This window comes from Myotis daubentonii, chromosome 8, assembly GCF_963259705.1.
Source record: "Myotis daubentonii chromosome 8, mMyoDau2.1, whole genome shotgun sequence".
Lineage (NCBI taxonomy): Eukaryota > Metazoa > Chordata > Mammalia > Chiroptera > Vespertilionidae > Myotis > Myotis daubentonii.
Window position 1 is genome coordinate 94,712,455 of NC_081847.1, and position 21,530 is coordinate 94,733,984.

The 21,530-nt window shown below is 56.4% G+C and overlaps 1 protein-coding gene across 6 annotated transcripts in view; it reads left to right on the plus strand.

Moving 5' to 3' along the window:
- Nucleotides 1-20,899, plus strand: part of ZNF521 (zinc finger protein 521) — a 274,149-nt gene extending 253,250 nt beyond the window's left edge. For all 6 annotated transcript variants that reach the window (XM_059707442.1, XM_059707441.1, XM_059707440.1 and 3 more), the window contains one exon: nt 20,107-20,899. In XM_059707442.1, the coding sequence (XP_059563425.1) occupies nt 20,107-20,252 (146 nt within the window). In that variant the 3' untranslated portion in view covers nt 20,253-20,899. The remainder of the gene's footprint in view (nt 1-20,106) is intronic.
- The last annotated feature ends 631 nt before the right edge of the window (nt 20,900-21,530 follow it).

Here is a 21,530-nt window from a genome sequence, read left to right on the forward strand (position 1 = left end):
AACCATTGGTATAGAGGACAGGTTATAAAACACACGACTCTGAGATCTTATGAGGCTCTTATGATCTCAGGGTCAAAACATCTCTTCAGACATGTCTGATGTATTCAGATTGTGATCTGGGCCAGTAAGTCTTGTGTCATAATCCAAGGCTGTGAGCATTATCTTTCCAGGATAACAACTCAGAACATGCATAGCTGGTCTTTCCCATTCCTTAGTCACAGCACTTACTAGTGTAGTTAGCAAGTGATCCTTTTCTATGTAGTAGGTCTGTTGTGGGAAACGTGACCATTTATCGTTAGCATGTGATCCTTCTCTATGTGGTAGATGCAAATCTGTCTGTTTTAGGAAACCCCCAGTAGCAGCAGTGGCTTTCAGTTTCAGTATCTTAAGAAAAATGGATGAGAATTAACTTTACTTTTTCTAGTTTTGAGTGTGTTCGGATTTTATACTTTAACCTTAGGGGTTCCCAGTCCTATGTGTTTGCTTTCATTACCCAAATGACCTTTTACCCCTGGGTTTAGAGGGAGCAATGAATGTGATTTTTAGATCTTGATTTCTTTTATTTCTTGCATAGAACATGAGCATGGTACGTATACAAAAACCATAGTACAATTTTTTAAATTTCTAGAATGAGCGGGGAATGGACTAAAATGAAAGCAACCATAGAAATCAAGGTTGGTAACCAAAATAGCAACAGAGCAGAAAAATGAATCTCTGGCATCAGCCCTCGGTAGGTCATGCCTTGATACATAAAATAAATGCAGATTTTAAAATTGACACGTGTCATTCCGCTTGAATTCATCTATGTCTTTATGCCCCTAAAGGTTAGGAAGAAGGACTTTCCATAAAAGGTTGTACAACCAAAGCCCCAGAACTGAACTCCTGTTGGAGATTTGAAAGAATGTGGTGTCTTTGCTTCTTACATCAGAGTGAGGCTAGGATGTCCTAGATGAGCCTCCACATGCCCCGTGCATGGCTACGGTGTATCTTTCCATGGCGCCTACATGATGGCATGATTATAATATGGAATTTGCATTTCTTTCACTATTTACCTCCAATTAAAAACACAAAAGCCTCTTTTTGTGGGTAAAAAGTGCTTTGTTGGGCATAAAATTACATATCCTATACACATATGCGCGCGCGCGCACACGTGTGTTGTTTTCATTGACACTGCCTTCAAGGCCTTTCCAGATTCCGATAGTTCCTCAGTGTACCCTGTCCATCTTCAGAAAAGTCCAGGCCTCAGCCATCTTCCTGTGGACCGTACAGACCACAGCTCCTTTTAGAATTAATGAAACCTGTTTCTACGGGAAACTCAACCTTGGACCCAGCTTCCCGTGTGGAATCTGTACGGATGCGTCACACGGCCTAAGCCTCCCGACCCGGAGTTCTCACGGCCAGTCCCGAGGTACGGGGTTTGGCAGGGCGTCCTCTTTTCCTTTCAGTAGAGTTTTCTCCCATGTTTGCAAGGAATTCCGTGCCCTTCGTGGCCACCTCACACGCTGGTGGGAAGACGTGCCGGGGAATAAAGAGTGCGTTGTTGGAACCAAGCGCACATTCCGTTATTTTAGCAGCGAAGGAATACGTTGAATGTTTCCCATGTTTTCCTAACAGACTTACAGCTCTCGCTGCAGAACTTGAGGAAGCAGCTTGGAGAGCGGGCGGCGTGATCCAAGAATAACATCCTACAATGCATGTTTGTACCAGCGGTTTATGCAGGTGTGAGCCGGGTGTTTGCAGAGCTGCTGTGAATAGGCCACTTTCTTTCCGTGCGGTAATTGCCCTGTAATTGGTGCCTCCAGAGAAGCTACAATTCAATGGCAGTGATCAGATCGTCCTCTTCCAGCAGGTCCCCATAGGAAACTCCATCAGCCACCGTGTACGGATGTAATGGGTGTAGAGGGAATTCTGGCGGTGGGGGAGAGGGAATTGGCCGAGATGAGCTTCAGGCTGGGAGATCCTGGTCTTTCCCTTCCTTTTCCATAAAAAAGTCTTGTGATACTCAGCCCATCCCTTCATGAACTCGGGAATAGTGTTTTCCACATTGCAGAGAGTCCTGAGGTGAGATTCTGAGGGCTCCCCGAGACTTGCAGACACCACCACAGTTTAAAAATGTGACTGTCTGCATGGCTGTTCGATTTTTGCCTCAGATACTTTTCCACCCGAGTTTGAGGCCTGTTTTTCACGTCACAGCTTCACTGATGCTGAAGTTGTATGGCCGCCTGTCGATGGGGCGGGGGGGGGGGGTGCCCATCACTCAGGCTGTCAGGCCCAGCAGAGCCAGGTCCCCTGCTGGTCCCGCCTCCTCATGGGTGGTCTGTGCCTCCCCCTTCGCACTCCATCTCAGGAGAGCCACTGGCTCTGAGCCTCTTCTGGTCTTGGGGCTGCGATCATGAGACCCAGTTGGACTCAGAGTCCTGCGAGGAGAATAAATTGTGTCGGGAGCCTGCGGTTCAGGAGATGATGTTTCCACGCCCCCTCGTTTCTCCGCCTCGCAGGCCTGGGGGCTGGGGGAGGAAACTGGGCGACAGGCCCTTCCGTTTAATTTGCTCAGTGGTCACATGGATCTGTTTCTTTTATCTGATCGGCTCTCCAGGAACCAAGTCCTTTGCATCGATGTATTGACCAGGGCGGTCTTGTCACCATTCGTTGTGATCACTTCCAGCTGTTAATGTGGGATAATTCAATCAGGACTGATGGGCCTACCATTGCAGGCAGCAAGTTAATCACACAGGACAAAGAACGAGGGAACAGCTCACCTCAGTTTCCTGTCATTCCCCTCTCTCTCTCTCTCTCTCCCCCTCTCTCCCTCTCTCCTTCTCCCCCCCCCCCCCATCATCTGTGCTGGTATGCGCGAAGAAGAGCATTTAAGATCTAGAATGGCACTGTGAACAGGTGAGGGGCTTTGTTTGCTGTTCAATGCTGCTGCCTGTGGAAGTGAAGCAAGTGCACAGGGAGGGAGACGAGCCCGATGGTCACAGGAACACATTTGGACCAAACAAGCAAATGCGTTTTCAATGGCCCGTTTTGTACCAATAAATGCCGGATCGGTGTGCGTGCTTTGGGGCGCAGCCCGGGCTCACCGGCCCCTAACGTGGCCTCGCCGCTTCACCAGGTGTCCGGCCAGCACGTTGTCAAGCGCGGGTGGATAATGGGACCGAGGGAAGGCAACAGCGGTGGCTGCGATGGGCAGCAGCGCTTCATTTCCATCTGAGTTGTTTCCGCAGCGCCCCGCCCAGCCTTTAAAAAGCCTCCATCCATTCATTTCTTGATGTTCCTATCCGGGGCTGGTTTTCGCTGTTAAAAGGGGGAGTGCCAGCTCCTTGCTCTGAGGCGCACCCCCTCCCGCAGCCCTGTTGTTAGCAACCTGCCCCCACATTGAGTTTTTGCCTGGCCCGGAGCTGACGACAGATGGCCACCTCCGACTGCCACGGGGCTTTACGGAGCATCCAGCCAGGTGCACTGAGACCCGGCCGGGCGCCAGCCCTCCCCCCTGGAAACGAACCTCCCCCTGCCACCTTCTGCACTGGCCGCTCGGCTGGCCCCGCCGTCCGCGGTGTCGCCAAGACTGCCCGCTGCCACAGCACCGATCACCCCATCGGGGACGAGGCACCGCGGGCACGGCTGTCAGGATTGTCTGCACAGACAGAGCTGCTCTCAGCACCTCTGCTGTCAGAGTCTTTGGAGAGAGCTGGAAACCCCGTTTCTAGAACATTCTGCAGCCCAGAGAGGCACATTGCATCTGCACATGTGTTCCTATGTTATTTTTTAATATTTTTATTGATTTTCAGAGAGGGAAGGAGAGGAAGAGAAAGAGAGAAACATCCATGATGAGAGAGAATCAGATCGGCTGCCTCCTGCACGCCCCATACTGGTACTGTGGATCGAACCCGCAACCCGGCATGTGCCCTGACCGGGAATCAAGCTGTGACCTCTTGGTTCCTGGGTAGATTCTCAACCGCTGAGCCACGCCCACCAGGCTGTGTTCCTATTTTAGCTGTTTGCTGTGGCCTTTCATTCGCAGAGACCAGCGCCAAGAATGAAACCCATTGTGTTTACAACTTTAATCTCACGATGGGATGGGAAAACACCCCGTCCCTATCCCACGGTCCTGACAATCCGGGCGAGGGCGAGGGCCATGGCCATCCGGGATGTCAGCCAGAAATCAGGGAGGGGCCAGGTGTGCACCCCAGCTTGGCTGGTCCTGGGCCAGGGCGTCATCAGTCCTTGCTGTGCCTGGCGGGAGAGCAGTAGGCTGCTCCTGGGGGGTTTGCGAGGGCGGCGGCTTCAGAGCCGCGTGCGGACTTCAAGAGGCGCTCACATTCTTACTGTGGCTGCTAGATCTGCAGGGGCCCGCGGCCCTCGTGGCTCTGCCCAGCCAGCAGGCAGCTCCCTTGCTGGGGTGCAGGCTTCCCAGCCTGTGAGGGGCGATGGGCAGGCAGGCGGGATGGGCGGATGGCGCCTGAGAGCGGTGCTGGGGGCTGCCATTGAACAGGGAGTGATGGGCAGGGAGACCCTTTAACAGCGGTGGGACCTTCAAACTCACTGAGGTGGGTAAGGGTGAAGGTGGTCGTGCAGAGAATAGAATAGAGCAGTCTGTTCGCGGAGAGCCAGGCACTGAGCCCTCGTTCCGCTCAGTTATCATTCATGGCGGCCCTGGTGGGGGCCGTCCCTCTGTGGAGTTAGCGCCTCTCCACGGAACCCCGCTGGGAGCGCCCTGCATCCCCCCATCTGTGCCTATACTCCTCTCTCTCTCTTTCTCTCTCCCTCCCTCCCTTCCCCCTCTCCCTCTCTCCTTTCTCCTCCCCCCCCTCCCTCCCGGCTCTCTTGGGCTCACACTGGGAGGCGACTATGCTCTGTAGCGGAGGCTCCAGAACACACTGTCATGTGACCCGGAAGCGCTGGAGGAGCACCATGTGCTGTTCAGGCTCCTGTAGAAAGTGCCGCTTGGACAGTGGGCAGGAGGCAGCCATCGCCTTCCACGAATGGCCAGGCAGAAAGACGCACCCGTGTCTGGCAGTGGCAGGAGGCCCAGAAGCCACACGGTGTCGGTGTCCATCCACGCCCATCCTGTTGGGAAGTGGGCTCAGTGCCCCCTCTGTCCAGTGGCTGGGGCCTGTGGCGTGATGCCCCCACTCTGAGGACATGGCCGGGGGGCTGCCCAGCCTCCGCTCCACATGGTCAGACCCGGGCTGCACCCACCCACTAAGGAGCTGCAGGGGGTGTGGTGCCCCAGGCAGCTCTGCCAGCAGAGGTCCCTCCTTCCCTCCCTCCCTCCCTCCCTCCCTCCCCTCCAGTCCCCTTTTCCCTCGGCCCCAGTCCCGCCCCATCCCACTCTGCCCAGCCCAGGGGGTCCTGGGCAGGAGGCCAGTGAGTTAACACAAAAGGCGAGCCTGGCCAGCATGGCTCAGTGGGTGAGCGTCAACCTAGGAGCCAGAAGGTCACGGTTGGATTCCAGGTCAGGGCACCTGCCTGGGTTGCAGCTCCATCTCCAGCAGGGGGTGTGCAGGAGGCAGCCGATCAGTGATTCTCTCTCACCATGGATGTTCCTCTCTCTCTCCCTCTCCCTTCTCCTGTGAAATCAATAAAAAATGTTTAAAAAACAAACAAACAAAAGGAGAAACCACCTTGTGGCTCAGGCTGACTCGAGATTCATCTATCAAGTTTCCCAAAATGTGCTCTTCTCATGGCCGGAGGCTAGTGCGCCTTTTTAAAGACAAGCCTCTCCAGGCCCCGCTGCCAGCGTGTGGGCCTCATGGTCGCGATGCCCGGGCCCCGTTAGACTCTGCAGAAACGGACTTTCCGTGCCTCAGACCCGGCCTATTCCCTGGGCGCCCGCCCCACAGCCGCCAGGGGAGAGGTCACCCGTGGAGACAGCGGGACTCGGCCTGGCGTGTAATTGGCGCCGGGTCTCAGCCCGGAGTCCGGGTGGCAGAGGACATGCAGGCGGGAACAGGGGCGGTGGGGGGGAGAGTAGGGGGAGCTCCCTGTCCAGGTTGTTGCGGGTGAGAGATCGCTCGGAGATGACACGGCCGAGCAGTCAGCCTGAAATCCTGGTTGGTATTTTATTAATTTTGCACCAAGATAAATCCTGAAATTCTGACAAACTCCATGACAGGTGAGATTCCTTCTTGCAGAAGCTGCCCTGCAAGGGGCTGCTCATTTCACTCTGTTCCGAGGCGGGCAGCAGGAGGGCAGCTCTATAATCAGCCCTCAGAGGACCCCGGCCGCCGCGTCCAGGGCTGATTGAATAACTCCCGGGCCTCTCCCCCCAGGCCGCGGGCGGCGGGGGGCCGGGAAGCAATCTCCCGCAGCCTGGCACTGAAGTGAGCTTTAAACCACCATTTTCTCTCTCCGAGGGGCCGGGGTACTAAAAGATAGATGGACTGCAGATATTTTATGAGCAACTGTCAGAGGATGGGCAGAGTCCATGTTTTTTTCCTCCTTCCTCAAGTCACAGGCTGCATCGCTGTTGAATTTCTCCCCGCACCTTTTACATCCAAAGGAAGAAATTAATTGGTTGCTAACCTTTCATTCCTCCCCCTCGTCCTCGTCCTCCTCCTCCTCCTCCTCCTCCTCCTCCTCCTCCGCTGTCTTCCTCCCTTTTTTTTCTTAAATATTCACACAGAGGCCCTTTGCTTAACCACAGTTTCAGAAAAATCAGTACCATTTGCAATGAAATATTTATAATGACAGAATGAAAAATTGGATTCATTTTCTGGACAGCAGCCGAGCAGCCTGCAACTTTGTGCAGCGCGTGGAGCGCGCCTCGCACCCGCCTGTCATGGCTCCTTCCCGAAAACGGGCGGCATGCGCACTTCCCTGGCTGTGGGGGCGCCTAGCCGAGCACAGCCCCCTTCTCTTGCCCCTCTGCTGCATGTGGGGGCGCGGCCGGCACAGAGGCAGAGAGCAGTGAACCCCGTAAAAACGGGGGGGGGGGTGTCATCTCCGCTGGGAGACGGTCATAAGAGACATGGGACCATCTGTGCGTACTCTGTGGCCGGGCGCAGGTCGCAGGCGCAGGTGTTGGGGGCGGAAGGCAGGACTGACCAGCTGAGCGCACCTCCTTCCTGCCCTTGGTGTCGCTGGCAGCTTGCCTTTCCGTGGGACCCCCTCAGGCTGCGTGCTTCCTAACCAGGGGGGATGATGGCCTTTTTCGGAGGTGGAGACAAAGGGCTTCGCTAGCACAGCCGCTGTGTTTCCAGGCAGTGGGCCTCCCAGTGGCAGTGGGTGGCGGTGGGCCGGCCGCGAGGTGCCTGTGCAGCCAGTGTCCGTCTATCAAACCCGTGTTCCCGCACAGCCGCCCGCTCCCCCGCATGGCACGGAGTGCGGAGTGGAGGACCGGCCGCAGGGCCTCCGCACGCCCTGGGGCGGCCTCGCATTGGTCCCCTTTGGAAGCTCAGGGTTGAGTTAGTTTGGCTCCTTTGGTGTTTTTTCCAAAAGGGGAGGCAGCCCTAGCCGACTCCCGCACAACTCACAGCCGGAGCGCCAGTCTTCAGGCGGCCTCGCGGCATTTGCGTCCCCCTCACTGCGCCATGTGATCAATAACCCGTCTTTTATTGGCTCGCAGAGGTGGCCTGTGATTGATTAGCTTCGCCACTCCTGATTGGTCCTGTTTATTCACGGAGAAGAGGTACCGTAAGCTTGCCGTCGCCGCCACGTGGCTGTATGCGACTGTCGAGCGCTCTCCGTGCCACAGACGTGCTGACCAGGGAGACGAGAAGCGACCTGAGTGTTGGCCCCGGGAGAACAGGAGTCCATCCCACTGCGTGGCTTTGGCCATAACTTCCTGTTCACGTCTGTCCTGTCAGCCGGTGCTCCAGCGAGCGAGCCTCCCTTCTGACCTCTGACCCGCAGCAAGAACCCCACTGCAGCGCTGGGAATGGGGGACAGGAGACGCGGCCAGCGGCTATTTCCTCTCACCCGCTTGGGCAGCGTGTCCAGGCTGTCGGATGCTCGCTCTGTTCTCTGAAGCAAAGCCGGGGGCCCTGAGTGATGGGAGGCCCTGAGCAGGAGGGGCCACGCGTGACGGGGCGGCTCAGGGTCCCCTGCGCGCGCACCCCGCATCTCACACGCCCTTCTCAGAGGCTTGGGGTCCTCCATTCCAGAAACATGGTTTTGAAAAATAGGCTGTCGGTTCCGCATGGAAGGACGTGTGCGTGGACTCGGGCGCACTGAGGCTCAGGGTCCAGCTGGAGTCGCTGGGTGGCAGCGTGGCTCTGATCTCCGATGCAGGGGAGTGATTTTCCTTAGGAGTGTGTGTGTGTGTGTGTGTGTGTGTGTGTGTGTGTGTGTGTGTGTGACAACAACTTTCCCCAGGCCGGGACTCCAGCAAACCGTGTCCACTTCACCCTGGTCCTTGCTTTCTCTCTTGAGGACCAACGTTAAGAGAGAGAAAATGTTTTACATTTGTTTTCAACAACTCGGGTGAGTCTGAAATGCGCACCCACACCGATGGGAGCTGTCCCAGGGCGCCCAGGGCCAGCCTCCACCGCGACCAGGAAGGGACGCGGACGGCTCAGTCACACCCGGCCAGGTGGGCTTCGCAAGGGACACATTTGCCGCTCCCCCAGGACTGATGTTCAGCGCTCTTCCAGGGGCAGGGGCCGCGGGCAGGAGCAGGGGGCCGCGTGGCTGGGGGCCCGGGTGAACCCGCCATCAGAGAGAAACATCAGGTGCAGCCTTCGCTCTCCTCTCGTCGGCGTGCACAGCTCCCCGGGAGCAGCTCTCTGCCCTGGCCAGCTCCCTCTGTGTTGTGGCTGGTTTGCATGTGCGTCTCAAGTGCCAGGCGGTTTAATGAAGTTATTCTTTTATAAATTTTGCAACACGGAAGCAGGCACGAGGGCTTTGAATTAGAGTAAGTGCCACTTCTGGCTGGCGGTACCTTGGAGGGCTGATTAGCACACGGCCTCCCGCCGCGACCTCTCTGCTCGCCGCGTGGCTGCGCAGGCCTGTTTACCGCGCACCTTGGAATCTGCAGGCGTGTGCACCGCGCCCGCTGCCGGCCTCACTCAGTCACAGCCGCCCTTCCTCCAGAATCGGGTTAAACACTTCACGTTAAAGAGTGGTTTTCACAATTCTGTTGCTCTATGGTAATGAACTGAAATTAATCTGGAGGAGCAAATCGTCTAAGGATGGGAGGCTGTGATTACTCTCACCGTAGATACTGCACATCTTCGGGCGGGGGAGCGAAGGGCGGTCTCCTGGGAGCTCTGTGCCCCACGCGGGTGAGCAGACTGTCCTACGGAGACCTGGGAGCCAGGCCAGGGAAGGCGCTGGGCCATGGGGGGAGGTACCAGTGTGTTTCTTTTTTAATACGTATTGTTATTGATTTCTGAGCAGAAGAAAGAGGGAGAGAGAGAGAGAAACATGAGTGATGAGTCATGGATCAACTGCCTCCTGCTCGCCCCACACTGGGGATGGAGCCCACAACCCGGGCATGTGCCCTGACCGGGAATCGAACCCTGAGCTCCTGGTTCATAGGTCAGTGCTCAACCACTGAGCCACGCCGGCTGAGCCAGGTGTGGGTTTCCGAGACCAGGAAAGGTTGTTCGCGGCGGGGTGCAGAGTGGGGGCAGCTGGGCCGTTTTCAGACCCGAAGGTTTCTGAGCAAGAGGAGCGGATGGACGAGAGAGAATGCAGATGCATCGGTAGACCTGACCCGTGTCCACACAGGACATGAGATGCACGTACCATCCTGATCTCTGTTTGCTGTGTGAGTGGCTGATCCAGTGGCTTCGGGACGGGAGGCAGGCGACTGTTAAAGGGAACGGAGACTTTTGAGGGCACACACAGCACGCAGGCACGGGGAGAGGAGATCGAGCAGGAAAGGCACCAAACGGGAGTGGGAGGTTTTTCTCCTGTCGCCAAACCAGGACTTTTCTTTTTTTTTCTTAAGTGAGAGAGCAGAGCCCGAGTAGGATTGGGTTTTGAGATATTTGCATTTTCAATAGGACTGTCTTAGAATTCGAAACAAGGGCTGCTTGGGGCTTCTTCTAATAATTGCATTTTCCACATAGAAATGTGAGCCCTGTCGGAAAGTCAAAGGCAAGCACCAGGGGTTTTACCTGTAGAACCCATGCACGTATGTGACTCCACCTCTCACAGCACACGCACACACCAGCCTCCGTGCAGGCGTGGGTGTGCACAGGTGCGCACGCACCTCACACTCACACAGGGTAAGTGGGCTGTCACTCGTGCACGGACCTTCCCATCCCGCCCTTTCTGTGTGTGTTTTCTGAAGCCCGGGCCCTGGTGCACAGCATTTGGCGGCTGATGGTGGAGAAAGGCGTGTTTTCTGCTCTTGATAGTTTATTACTGTGACTTGACCTCATAGAGAGTGTGACAGTGTTTTTAATGAAAGAAATAATACACGGCAAGGAAGTGGCTTTTTCTTTTCCTTTTTTTCTCTTTGCTTTTTGCCCTAGTTCAGTAAACGACTTTTCATAATCATAGGAGTTTTCTTGAAGGGCATCCTCGTCCATATCAAGGAGAAGCAGAGCCCTCCCTCCTTCCCCTCCCTCTGAAGGTTACCATTTGAATATAAATGACAGGGCCCTTGCTTCTCCCATTCTAATCAGGTGACCTTCCATATCGAGTGGCACAGAGTTTAAGTCCTAGGCCTGCAAGTCAGTTTCTAAATCAATGCCTGGCTCCCACGGCGTTTAGGCACAGACCTCTCCATTTCCGTGGATCTCAAAACCAGACGTGAAATAAAAAGTATGGCAGGTGGGGTCTTGCAGCGGGGGTCACAACCCAACTGAGTGCAAGGTCTAGGGCCAAGTAATAGAAATATGGGCAGCCTCACTAACTCAATCCTTTTATATATATACTAGAGGCCCGGTGCACAAAAATTTGTGCACTCAGGGAGGTCCCTCATCCCAGGCCTGTGCTCTCTCACAAGTCTGGGACCCCTTGGGGGATGTCCACCTGCTGGCTTAGGCCCGCTCCCCTTCTGGCAGCCCAGGAGCCCTCGGGGGATGTCCACTTGCCAGCGGGGACCAGGCCTAAGCTGCAGTCGGACATCCTTAGCGCTGCTGAGGAGGCAGGAGAGGCTCCCGCCACCACCGCTGTGCTGGCAGCCGTCAGCCTGGCTTGTGGCTGAGCAGAGCTCCCCCTGTGGGAGCACATTGACCACCGGGGGAAGCTCCTGCATTGAGCATCTGCCCCCTGGTGGTCAGTGTGTGTCATAGTGACCAGTCATTCCCAGTATTTCTGCTGTTAGGGTCAGTTTGCATATTGCCCTTTTATTATATAGGATAGAGGCCTGGTGCACGGGTGGGGGCCGGCTGGTTTGCCCTGAAGGGTGTCCTGGATCAGGTTGGGGGTCCCACTGGGGTGCCTGGCCAGCCTGGGTGAGGGGCTGAGGGCCGTTTTCAGGCTGGCCACACCCCCTTTCAGGGTGGGGGGTCCTCCTGGGGTGCCTGGTCAGCCTGAGTGAGGGGCTGATGGCTGCTTCTAGGCTGGCCAAGTCCCCCAGCGGGGACCCTCACCCCATGGGGGATTGGCCAGCCTGGGTGAGGGGCTGAGGGCCGTTTTCAGGCTGGCCACAGCTGCGGGCTGGAAGCAGGTATCTGGGATTTATTTATCTTCTATAATTGAACCTTTGTAGCCTTGAGCGGAGCTCAGGGTCGGCAGGGTAGGCGGGAAGCTTGGCTTCCTCCATTGCAGGGGACAACCCAAGCCTCCTGCTCACTCCAGCTCCCTGGGCGCCGCCATCTTGGTAGGGTTAATTTACATATTCACTCCTGATTGGCTTGTGGGTGTAGTGGAGGTACAGTCCACTTGCATGTTTCTCTTTTATTATGTTAGATTGATTTCAGAGAGGAAGGGAGAGGGAGAGATAGAAACATCAATGATGAGAGAGAACCAGTGATCAGCTGCCTCCTGCACGCCCCCTACTGGGGATGGAGCTCATAACCCGGGCATGGGCCCTGACTGGGAATCGAACCATGACCTCCTGGTTCATAGGTCGACACTCAACCACTGAGCCACGGTGGCTGGGCAGCTCAATCCTTTCTTAAAGATTCTGGGATTCAGGAACTAAGAGAAGGGGGTGGGCAGGAAATGCGTCATGTTTGCAAGAGGACATTGCTGAGCAGTGATCAGGCTGGGCTCCTGTTGCTGCTGTACTCGCTACGCAGGCCACGATGTAAGTAGCAGAAGTGTGTTCAGCTGCGCTGCCTGTGAAAGGGGTCGGACTGTGGCTGGAGCGTCCCGAGTCCATGTGAGCACCCAGAGCCGGCAGAGAGGACATTTATATTCGTCCGTGATAAACACGCGTGTCGGACAAGCCTTCTTGTCCTCCCGTACCATTAAGGTAGTGAAATCAGGGCCCGGAGAAGGGGCACTGCTCGAGGATGAAACTGGAAGGAGGCTGTTCTTCACCTTGCGTACAGATGTTCCCTTTAGAGCGCCAGTGTGATAAGTGAAACATCGCAGGGGATGAACGCCTAGCCGCCCCAGGCGCATGGACACGTCTGTCCAAGAGGCATGGCCTTGACCCCTGAGCACCTATGAGACCGTGGGGCCTGTCACAGCCTCCTCCCACGCTGTGCCGGTCCTGCAACTCCAGGTCTCAGCACCGTCTCCGACCCCCGCCTCGCTCTCAGTTCTGCTGACCTTGTACATAGTTTGATTTAAAATTTCTGTTGGTTCCTTGCCTGTTCACGGGGAGCTCAATGGATTGTTTTCTGTTAAAAACAAACTTCATACTTGTAATATACTTTTCTTTTTTTAAAACATATTTTTATTGATTTCAGAGAGGAAAGCGGGGAGAGAGAGAGAAACATAAGTGATGAGAGAGAATCATGGATCGGCTGCCTCCTGCACACCCCGCACTGGGGTGGAGCTCGCAGCCTGGGTATGTGCTCTGAGCGGGAATCGAACTGTGACCTCCTGGTTCATAGGTCAACGCTCAACCACTGAGCCACACCAGCCAGGCTAATATATTTTTCAATGTCCATTTTGCTCTTTTCTAATTCAGCCCTTTTTCCCTCCATGTTGTAGGTGGGGAAGGGTCTGGTCACTTACAAAAGGGAAATGGTCAAGCCCGTCAGGTGTGCAGAGCGGACAGGGGTCGGCCAGCTGGTACCCGAGGCTGTCCCACCGAAGCTCTCGGAAAGATGGCCGCGTTCCGACGTTAGCAGTTCCCAACAGCAGCAGGGTTTATCCTTCACAAGCTGGGGGAGCAGAGCGGCTGGTCTTTCCCGGGGATGTTGGATTGTCACAGCTCTCGACAGGGTCCACATGAGCCAGGTGGACACGCGGTCTGTGAACAACCGTGTCCGCGTGGGCTTCGGGGTCTCGCGTCCGACTGAGCCCAGGCTGACTGGGGGGCTGTTCCTGTGACCCCCTGCCATGAAAGCAGGCGCCCCCCACCTGTGCCCCCACCTCCCCACCCAGCCTGGGGGACGGTCAGCCCCGGAGATGCCTGGAGCCCTAACAGTGTCCACTTTCTGCGGCCTCAGCCCGCCCCGTGCTCACTCCTGCCTCTGGAGCCCTTCTCCCTCGCCCCTCCTCCTCCTTCTGCTCTTCCTCCTCCTCCTCCTCCCCCTCCCTGCAGCACCAGGTGAGGTGAGGGCCCAGCACTGGGCCCAGACCTCCCTGCAGCTGGCGGGACCGTGGCAGCAGCATTCCTCATATCCGCAGCAGCCCGGCCAGGGTTCAGATCAGCACCGGCCCCTCCCATGGTTACCTGGTGCCAGAACCCGGCCCAGCACCGGGGCAGCTCCCAGTCTGGAAATGTGGACTTGGACTCTGGGACCTAACTTCTGAGTCTCTAAGGGAGATCCTGGGCCCGAGGCCGCCATGGCCTCTCGGCTCAGAAACCCCCTCCTCCGGCCCCCAAGGCACTGCTCCCAGGCACAGCCCACTGTGGCCGTGGCGTCTGCGAGGTTGGGGTGAGGACAGGGGCTCCACAGCTCTTTCAAAGGAGACGCTTGTTCCCACGCCCTAAATAGTAGCCTCAGAGTTCAGTGCTTAGGCCCCATTGTGCTTCATGGGACTGCGGCCTGTCCTACGCAGCCCTGACGGACGCCGCTCTCATGGACCCCCTCTGTTCAGGGGTGGGGCTGGGAGGTGAGAGCTGCTGAGTGAGTGGACGTTTCTGGAGACTCGGCTCTTCACACGAGCAATGCCGTTGACCATGCATCGCCAGGAATCCTTCCCGCGGTTTGACAGCTGCCCACTCTCACCCACTGAGGCCGCGCTTTCCAGCGCCTGCAGTCCGGGTCGGTGCCGTGACAGACAGCCCTCTAGCTCCCTTTTGTAAGTGACAGGGGAGCCACCTCTTAGGCCGAAGCAGGACACGGCCAGCTCCCTGTGCTCTAGAGCTCGGACGCAGTGGCCCTCCGTCGGGGTGCGCTTCCCCACGGGTCCGTGGCCATGTCGGGACATTTCCGGTTGTCACAGGGGAGGCTCCACTGGCACGTGGTTGGCAGAGGCCAGAGAGAGGTGCTGTGGAACCGACGGTGTCCAGGCCGGCTCCCAGGTCAAAGCACCTTCTAGCCCCAGGGCGGGGGACCTTTCTGCTGCCAGAGGCCGGCCGTGTGGGCATTCATGACATCACAGGCCATGCACAGTCATCAGCTTAAAATTAGCTGCTGTACAAAAATAAACATGTTCCTGCTACAGTGGGTCAAACGTTTCACTCACTCCCCCTAATGCCATGGCAGGGCCAGACCAAAGGATTTCTCGGGCCTCATGCGGCCCTCGGCCAGACGTTCCCCACCGGGTCTAGCCCAGCCTGTCAGCGGTGCTGAGGTTGGGAAGCCCCCTCGTCAGAAAGCCTGCTGCCATCGAGGAACTCATGCAGCCGCTGGATGGCGTGAATGTTGTGAAACGACTAAGAAGTAGCTCCCTGCGCTGAGCTGGGTGGCGGTGGAGACGCCTCTCTCTCTCCACGTCTGCGTCTGAGCTTGTGAACACGCCAGTGTCCCTGCACTTCATGGTCTCTCACCCGCTTCTCTCGGGCTACTCCGCGCCAGCGCCCAGAGAGCAGCAGCCACGTCGTCCGTGAGGGTGATGGGACGTGCGATCGTCTCCTGGGGTTGTGCAGTGGACGCCGCGTCACCAGCACCATTACAACTGGCCTGCAGTCTGCACTGCTCCGACCATGCTGCTCCAGCGAGGTGCCGGCCACACAACCTCGTGGTCCTTGTCCGTCTCTAAAACGTGTTTCCCTCTTCACCTCCGATGATGCCATTGCATCTGTCGCTTTAATGTGGCTCAGTGTCGCCCAGAAAATGCTTGGAGATGGCGGGCCCCGCCCACGTGAACATTAAATGTCAACAGAAAATGCGTCAGTGTCTCTGTAAGTCACGGTGATGCCATTACCAGGAGAAAAAGTAGAAGGGGAATTCTGTCAGCGCAAACACGATCAGCGCAACACCCGAGGCCCTAGGAGGGGGCAGACAGGCTCAGAAATGCCCCATCAGAGGGAGGGAGCAGAATCCCATTTCCTAGCAAATCGGCGGCGTGAGATTAGAGGCAGCTCCCCTGGCTGTGGGCACCCGTTACTGAGCGTGTCCCTCGGCTCTCAGCACGTGAGGAAACACTCCCTCCTGCCTTCTAGAGAAGGTCCCTGAAATGGGACACACCTCACACACAGGCCCGTTTCCACGTCTGCGTTCCTGTGTCCACCAGCTAAGGGCCATGCACACACAGGACCTAGGATTTCTCCAGCCAGGAAGTGTGTCGTTGGGTGGATAATAGAAACTTCTGGTGGCACGATGGGGTCTGGCTGGTACTCTCGGATGATTTGGGTCTTTGGTGTCATTTTTAGACTATTCCTCGCTCTCGTGCTCCCAGCTCTGTGGCTGCTCACGTTTAATTCATTTAAAACGCGGCATTATCTCTGCGATTGTGTGGGCTTTGGAAACGTTAATGTATTACATTCCCATCTCCTTAACCTGAATAAGATGTGGAAAGGCTGTCCTTTGCGTTGTGAGAATTCTTTAACGCGGGGTGGAGGGGAGTAGGGGGCTGGCCGAGCATCCTGTCCCCATGAGCTCAGGACACCTTTAAAACCACTTCACCCGCCAAGGAAGTGGGGCATGAAAGAGAAAGAGGATGGAAATGTAAAAATCTTGATTAGAAAGTATAATTTAATAGAACACATATTGAACCGAATGTATTGATTCATGTGGGAGATATAGTTCTTCCATTGATTCAACCCAGAGATTTAGTACTAAGAGCTCTGAGCCAAAACGCTGGTGCTGATGGCTGCAGAGTCCGCGTGGCGCTGGCCTTGAGAATGTCCACAGAGGAATTCCTCGGGCCTGGAGGGCCGGCGGCTGCAGCCCTGTCCGTCCGCCATCCCGCCGTCCGAGAGCCGTGCCTGCGCTCGGAGAGTTGTACCAAGCCTTCCTCATTCCCGCCCAGCGACTGTCCTTAGGGGCCGCGCGCTTTGTGTCAATATTCTCACATTTTAAGTCACGTACGGGCTGTGCTGCTGGGAATGGGAAGGAGCCGCTGGACTGTAATGGTCCGCGCTCATTAATACCGGCAGCCGCGCTGTCCTCCCCTGCCCACCGCGGCGGCTCGGCCTCGGGGACCCGGCAGACACATTTGAAGAAGCTGCGTGGCAGGCGGGAGACGAGGCGCAGGACTCCAGGCGTCTCCTAAGTCGGTGCGATGCCCGGGCGCGGGTGACCTCATGGGCAACCAAGATGCAGGTCAAAGACTGATGCCCCGGCCGGTGGCAAACCGCTGCTTTTGTTTGGGGGAAAGAAATCACAGAAAGTAAAAAAGCAGACAAGCCTTCAGGATGGCGGGCGGTGGAGCCCCGCTCGCAGCCGGAGCTGCGCCTGTGCTTGCCCTGGACGGCGCTTCAGAGCCAGGGGTGCGCACACTGCCCCTGGTGTTCACAGATCAGGTCCAGCCCCGCGATCCAGGGAAGGGCCCTCGGATCCGTTAATCAGTGAGGATGGATGGCGAATGTTTGCGTTACTTCCACGAAAGGAAAAACAACAGGCTGCCTGGCTGTCACCATCTGCTGGAGGCAGAGCCCGTTCATCCCTGCGTCCCCCCCCCCACCCCCCACCCCCAATCGCTGCAGAGCCACATTGTCTGCCATTTCACCGGGTTGGAAAACATCTCATTTAAACTGAATGCAACTGCAGTTCAAGCCGACATGCTAATGGCCTGGTGAATTACTGCAAAGCTTGTGTGGGGTGTGTTTTCTGTTCCTTTTTAAGCCAGCCTGCTGGCTCTTTTCCTTCGTTTTTAAAAGCTTGTCAGAATGTGTTTGAGACAAAGAGCTATACATAGACAAGTCCTGGTAAAAAATGATTAACATCTCTGAATCAACAGATCTCACAAAACTCCCATTCAGATGCCGTTTTTATTAGCTTTATTGCCGTGGCTACTTAACATTTTGCCGATGCCAAGGGAGGGTTACCAAGCACAGACCAGACGCGGCCTCTGCCAAGGGATCGGACAGTCTGGCAGGACGCGGGAAGGTGGGGACTTCATTTTTCCATCCTGGAAGGCGGATCCCCCCCCCTCCCCCGGGGCCACCCCACACCCCCTCCACCCCATCTGGGCTTCCCTCCAAAGCTTAGCTTCATCATGGCGATCGGGGCACAAATTCACATCAAGATGGAAGGGAAGTGGGGTCGCTTGGCCAAGGTGAACGGTTTCAGGGGATCACGGGGTTTTGCTTTTCTTTAAAAATATTTTGCTTGGATTGCCTTTTAAATAGGATTAAGCCGTTTGACCAGTAAATGTGGTCAGCTCTCCGAATGGTGGGGCTGAATTAATCATCGGTGAGCGTGCCAAGCCCGAAATGAGAATTCCAGGCCTGGAAAATGAAAGGCCGCTCATTTTAAAAATACAGCGCTGGAAGGGACTTCTGACGGCCCCGTCTGTTTTTCAGCTTTCCGCGTTTCGTCTCACATGTGAGGAGGGAGGAGAGGCGCGCACTCCTTCCTTCCACAGGCCTGGCCGCACGGGGGGGCCGTGCGGGGACCTCGTCCTGTGGCCTCGCACCTTGACGGAGCTGCTTGTCAGCTGGACGGTGTGCTGTGGGTTCGATTTCTTTTTTTAACACAAGCCCCCTCATGTAAAACAACTGTTCGTCACTGGGATTGATGGTTTGCAGTTTTCGGTTCCTTAGACGTGAGGTCTCCAAAGATGCCTTTTTGCAGAATCGATGGCTCCCTGTGGGTTGCGGGAGTTTTCTCCTCTTCTTCCTCTTCTGTCATCGCCCCACCCCACCCCCGCCCGGATGTCCTCGATTATGTAAAACACGTTTCCTTCATTGGAACAGATATTTTTTCTCATAACCTGTCATTGCATTAACGGGCTTTGGGGACTGAATTGCCGTGTGAAATGGTGAGATTACGCACACTTTGTTCTAGTGCACGATTTCCTGTGGACCTGAAGAGCAGGACGCCCCTGGCAGGCTGCTGGCCGGTGGCCGGGCCGCCTGTCCTCCTGCCACGCTGGCGCTGCGTGACTCGGACCCCCTCTGTGGCCTGGCCACGGCCAGAGGGAGGGCGCCGCACAGAGCCACCCTCTCTCCATGCCTCTCTGGCCTACTGTCCCTCCCACTGGCTTCTTGTCTCCCCTTTTAGAGAAATGATGTCTGTGCCGGCTGGCCTGGCTCAGGGCTGAGCGTCAGCCTACGAACCAGGAGGTCACAGATCGATTCACGGTCAGGGCACAGGCCCGGGGTGTGGGCCGATCCCCAGTGGGAGGAGTGCAGGAGGCAACTGATCAGTGATTCTCTCATAATTGATGTTTCTATCTCTCTCTCTCTCCCTTCTCCCCTGAAAAAAATTAAAAAAATAATAATAATAAAGAAATGATGTGTGTGATTCTCAGAACACAAAGTGCAGAGAGGGCCTGTGAGGGACCCCTCCAGGCTTCCCCTCCTCGCGGAAAGGGTCTGCGGTGAAGCTAGACACGGACCCTCTCCATCCTCTCCAACCAGAACAGCCAGCCACTGACCGCGGGCTGGACGCCCACGCCTGCCGCCTTCCAAGGGTGAAGGGAGGCCACGTGTGTTTTCAGTGACTCGGGGTACGGGTGGGGGGGCACATCATCTCCAGAGTGCAGACACGCATGAGGACGGGGGTTCTTTTCTGTGATTGCTCATTATGTGCCCATTTCCCAGGACCCTCTAGGACTGTGCTCCTTTCCACCATGAGCGTCCCTGCCAGCGGACTGTAGACCCCTGCTCCGAGCGAGTGCACGGACGCGCCCCCCCCCCCCTGCAGGCCAGTCGGGCGGTCCAGTGGCCTCTCGTGATGTGGGAGGAAGTGCACCCGGAAAGGGGACCTGCTGTGCAAGGGGGAGGAAAGGACCACAGTGGCTGTGGCAGCTGGGGTGGGGCAGCGGCTATGGCTGCCTCCAGGTGCCCCGCAGCCTGTGGTGGCGTGGCCCTGCCCGCCTGCAGGGGGCGCTGGAGAACCCGCTGTCCTTCTGTCCCTGGCTGGCCAGGCAGCTTTTGCCTTTAAAGCAGTGGTTCTCAACCTTCTGGCCCTTTAAATACAGTTCCTCATGTTGTGATCCAATCATAAAATTATCTTCGTTGCTACTTCATAACTGTCATGTTGCTACTGTGATGAATCGTCATGTAAATATCTGATAGGCAGGATGGTCTTGGGCGACCCCTGTGAAAGGGTCCTTTGACCGCCAAAGGGGTCGCGACCCACAGGTTGAGAACCGCTGCTTTAAAGCTTCTATCCAGGGACAGACAGAGCCCTGGTGTGGACACGCCCACCACCCAGGCAGTTGGACGAGCATCGAGCATCGGTAATCTTTGGGGGGTGTGCCGACAGGAAAACTGTCCACGTGGTGCTACCTGGGCTTTGAAAGCGGGGGTGCTTCAGTGAGAGGAGATGCAGGAGGCGGGGGTGTTCCGGGAAGGTGTGGTGGGGGACAGAGAAGAGGAAAGACATGGGTCAGCCACTCGCCTCCCTGGTGGGCCCTGGAGCTGCCCTGCCCTCCCAGCGGGGGCGAGGGGTAGGAGGCAGGTGCAGTCAGGCCACGGGCAGCCGAACACCTCGTTCCTGGTGCCATGAATCGAGCAGCAGCGTGGATACGTGGCCTGATGGAAACGCAGCACTGACGACCCCCCCTCTCTCTCTTTCGTTCCAGAATCACACGATGACCCAGCACAGCAGTTAGTGGGAGCGCGGTCGGTGGAGACTTCCTTCTGCGGCACAGAAAGGGAACATGTTTCACTCTTTGCACGAACCCCTCCTTGTTATGTACATTATTCAGAGCATTGTATTGTACCATGAACTTGTATCACCCAAATGCTGGATGTTCATGTGTGTGAGCCTGGGAGCAGGATAGACCCTCTGTATATAAAGTGTTGCACATGTATGATGTCGTCGGAAACTGACACGGTCTTACGAAGACGAGTGGACTTGGGCCCTGTTCAGGCAGGAGAGGAAAAGACTGAGCAGAAGGGCTTAAGAGGAAGTATTTTCAAGGCAGCCCGCAGGCCGAGTTCAGACCCCTGCGTTACACAGGAGGCGGCGTTGGGACTTGCTGTCATGGACTCTGAAGCCCAGACTTTCTCTTTTTGGTAAATCAGCGTTAAATCCGAGACTATTTTTTCATTGCGAAGATTCTGCGAGCCATGAAGAGACGTTCTCACAGAGAGCCCACCGCCGATACGGCCCGTCTATATATTTGTACGCCTTGCCCTGTGACCGGTAGCATCACTATATATGCAATAGTTGTCATGTAGACTGTCAGCGAGTTTTTCCCGGAGACGTTTGAGGCTCTGAGTGTTCAAGGTTTCCCGTATGATTTCTCTCAGCCGAACGCCCGAATCGGTTGGACTAACCTGTATGTTACTGTTACTCATGTTTACTCCGCGCCCTGGACCTGGAGATGACTGGAATTGTTTTCCAAGAGGAAATAAATTCAGTTTACCGTTCGGTCTGAGTGCATGTGTGTGGTTTCTTGTTCTAATGACTCTCCCATTTGGAAAAGCAGGGCATTGCCAACACCCTGGGAAATGGAATCTGCTCGGAGCATATCTGGGCCTAAGCTCAGTCCTATTTAAATTAACCTTTCACGTGGGCCCGTGCAGCCGGGAGGGCATCCGTCCGTGGGGCAGAGCAGGGACAAGGCCCCAGGTGCCAGGTGCGTCGGCCTCCCAGTGTGACTGCACCAGGCCGCCTTGTCCTGGCGGGCTCGCAGGGCGCATGGATGCGGCGGCTGCTCTGCATGATGTGCAGCCGACAGGCCCTGCTGAGCAGGCCCGAGCTCCGAGCAGAGGCTGCGTGGAGAGGCCGCTGGAGACGTGTGCGTAGGGAGCGTCTGTTCCTTCAGAAGACAGAGCACAGAGCGGGGAGCGGGGCTGTGTGTCCTCGCTCCGGTAGCCACTCCCAGAGTTGCTTTATCCAGAACCTTCCACCGCCTGCCTCAGTTTCCCAGCCGGGGCTGGTGCCGCGGGGTCAGCAGCCTCCACCTGGGCCTGGGCGTCTGGAAGATGCTGGCACCAGCACCTGCCAAAACGTGGTGAACGAGCCCTCGCCGGTGTGGCTCAGTGGATAGAGCATCGG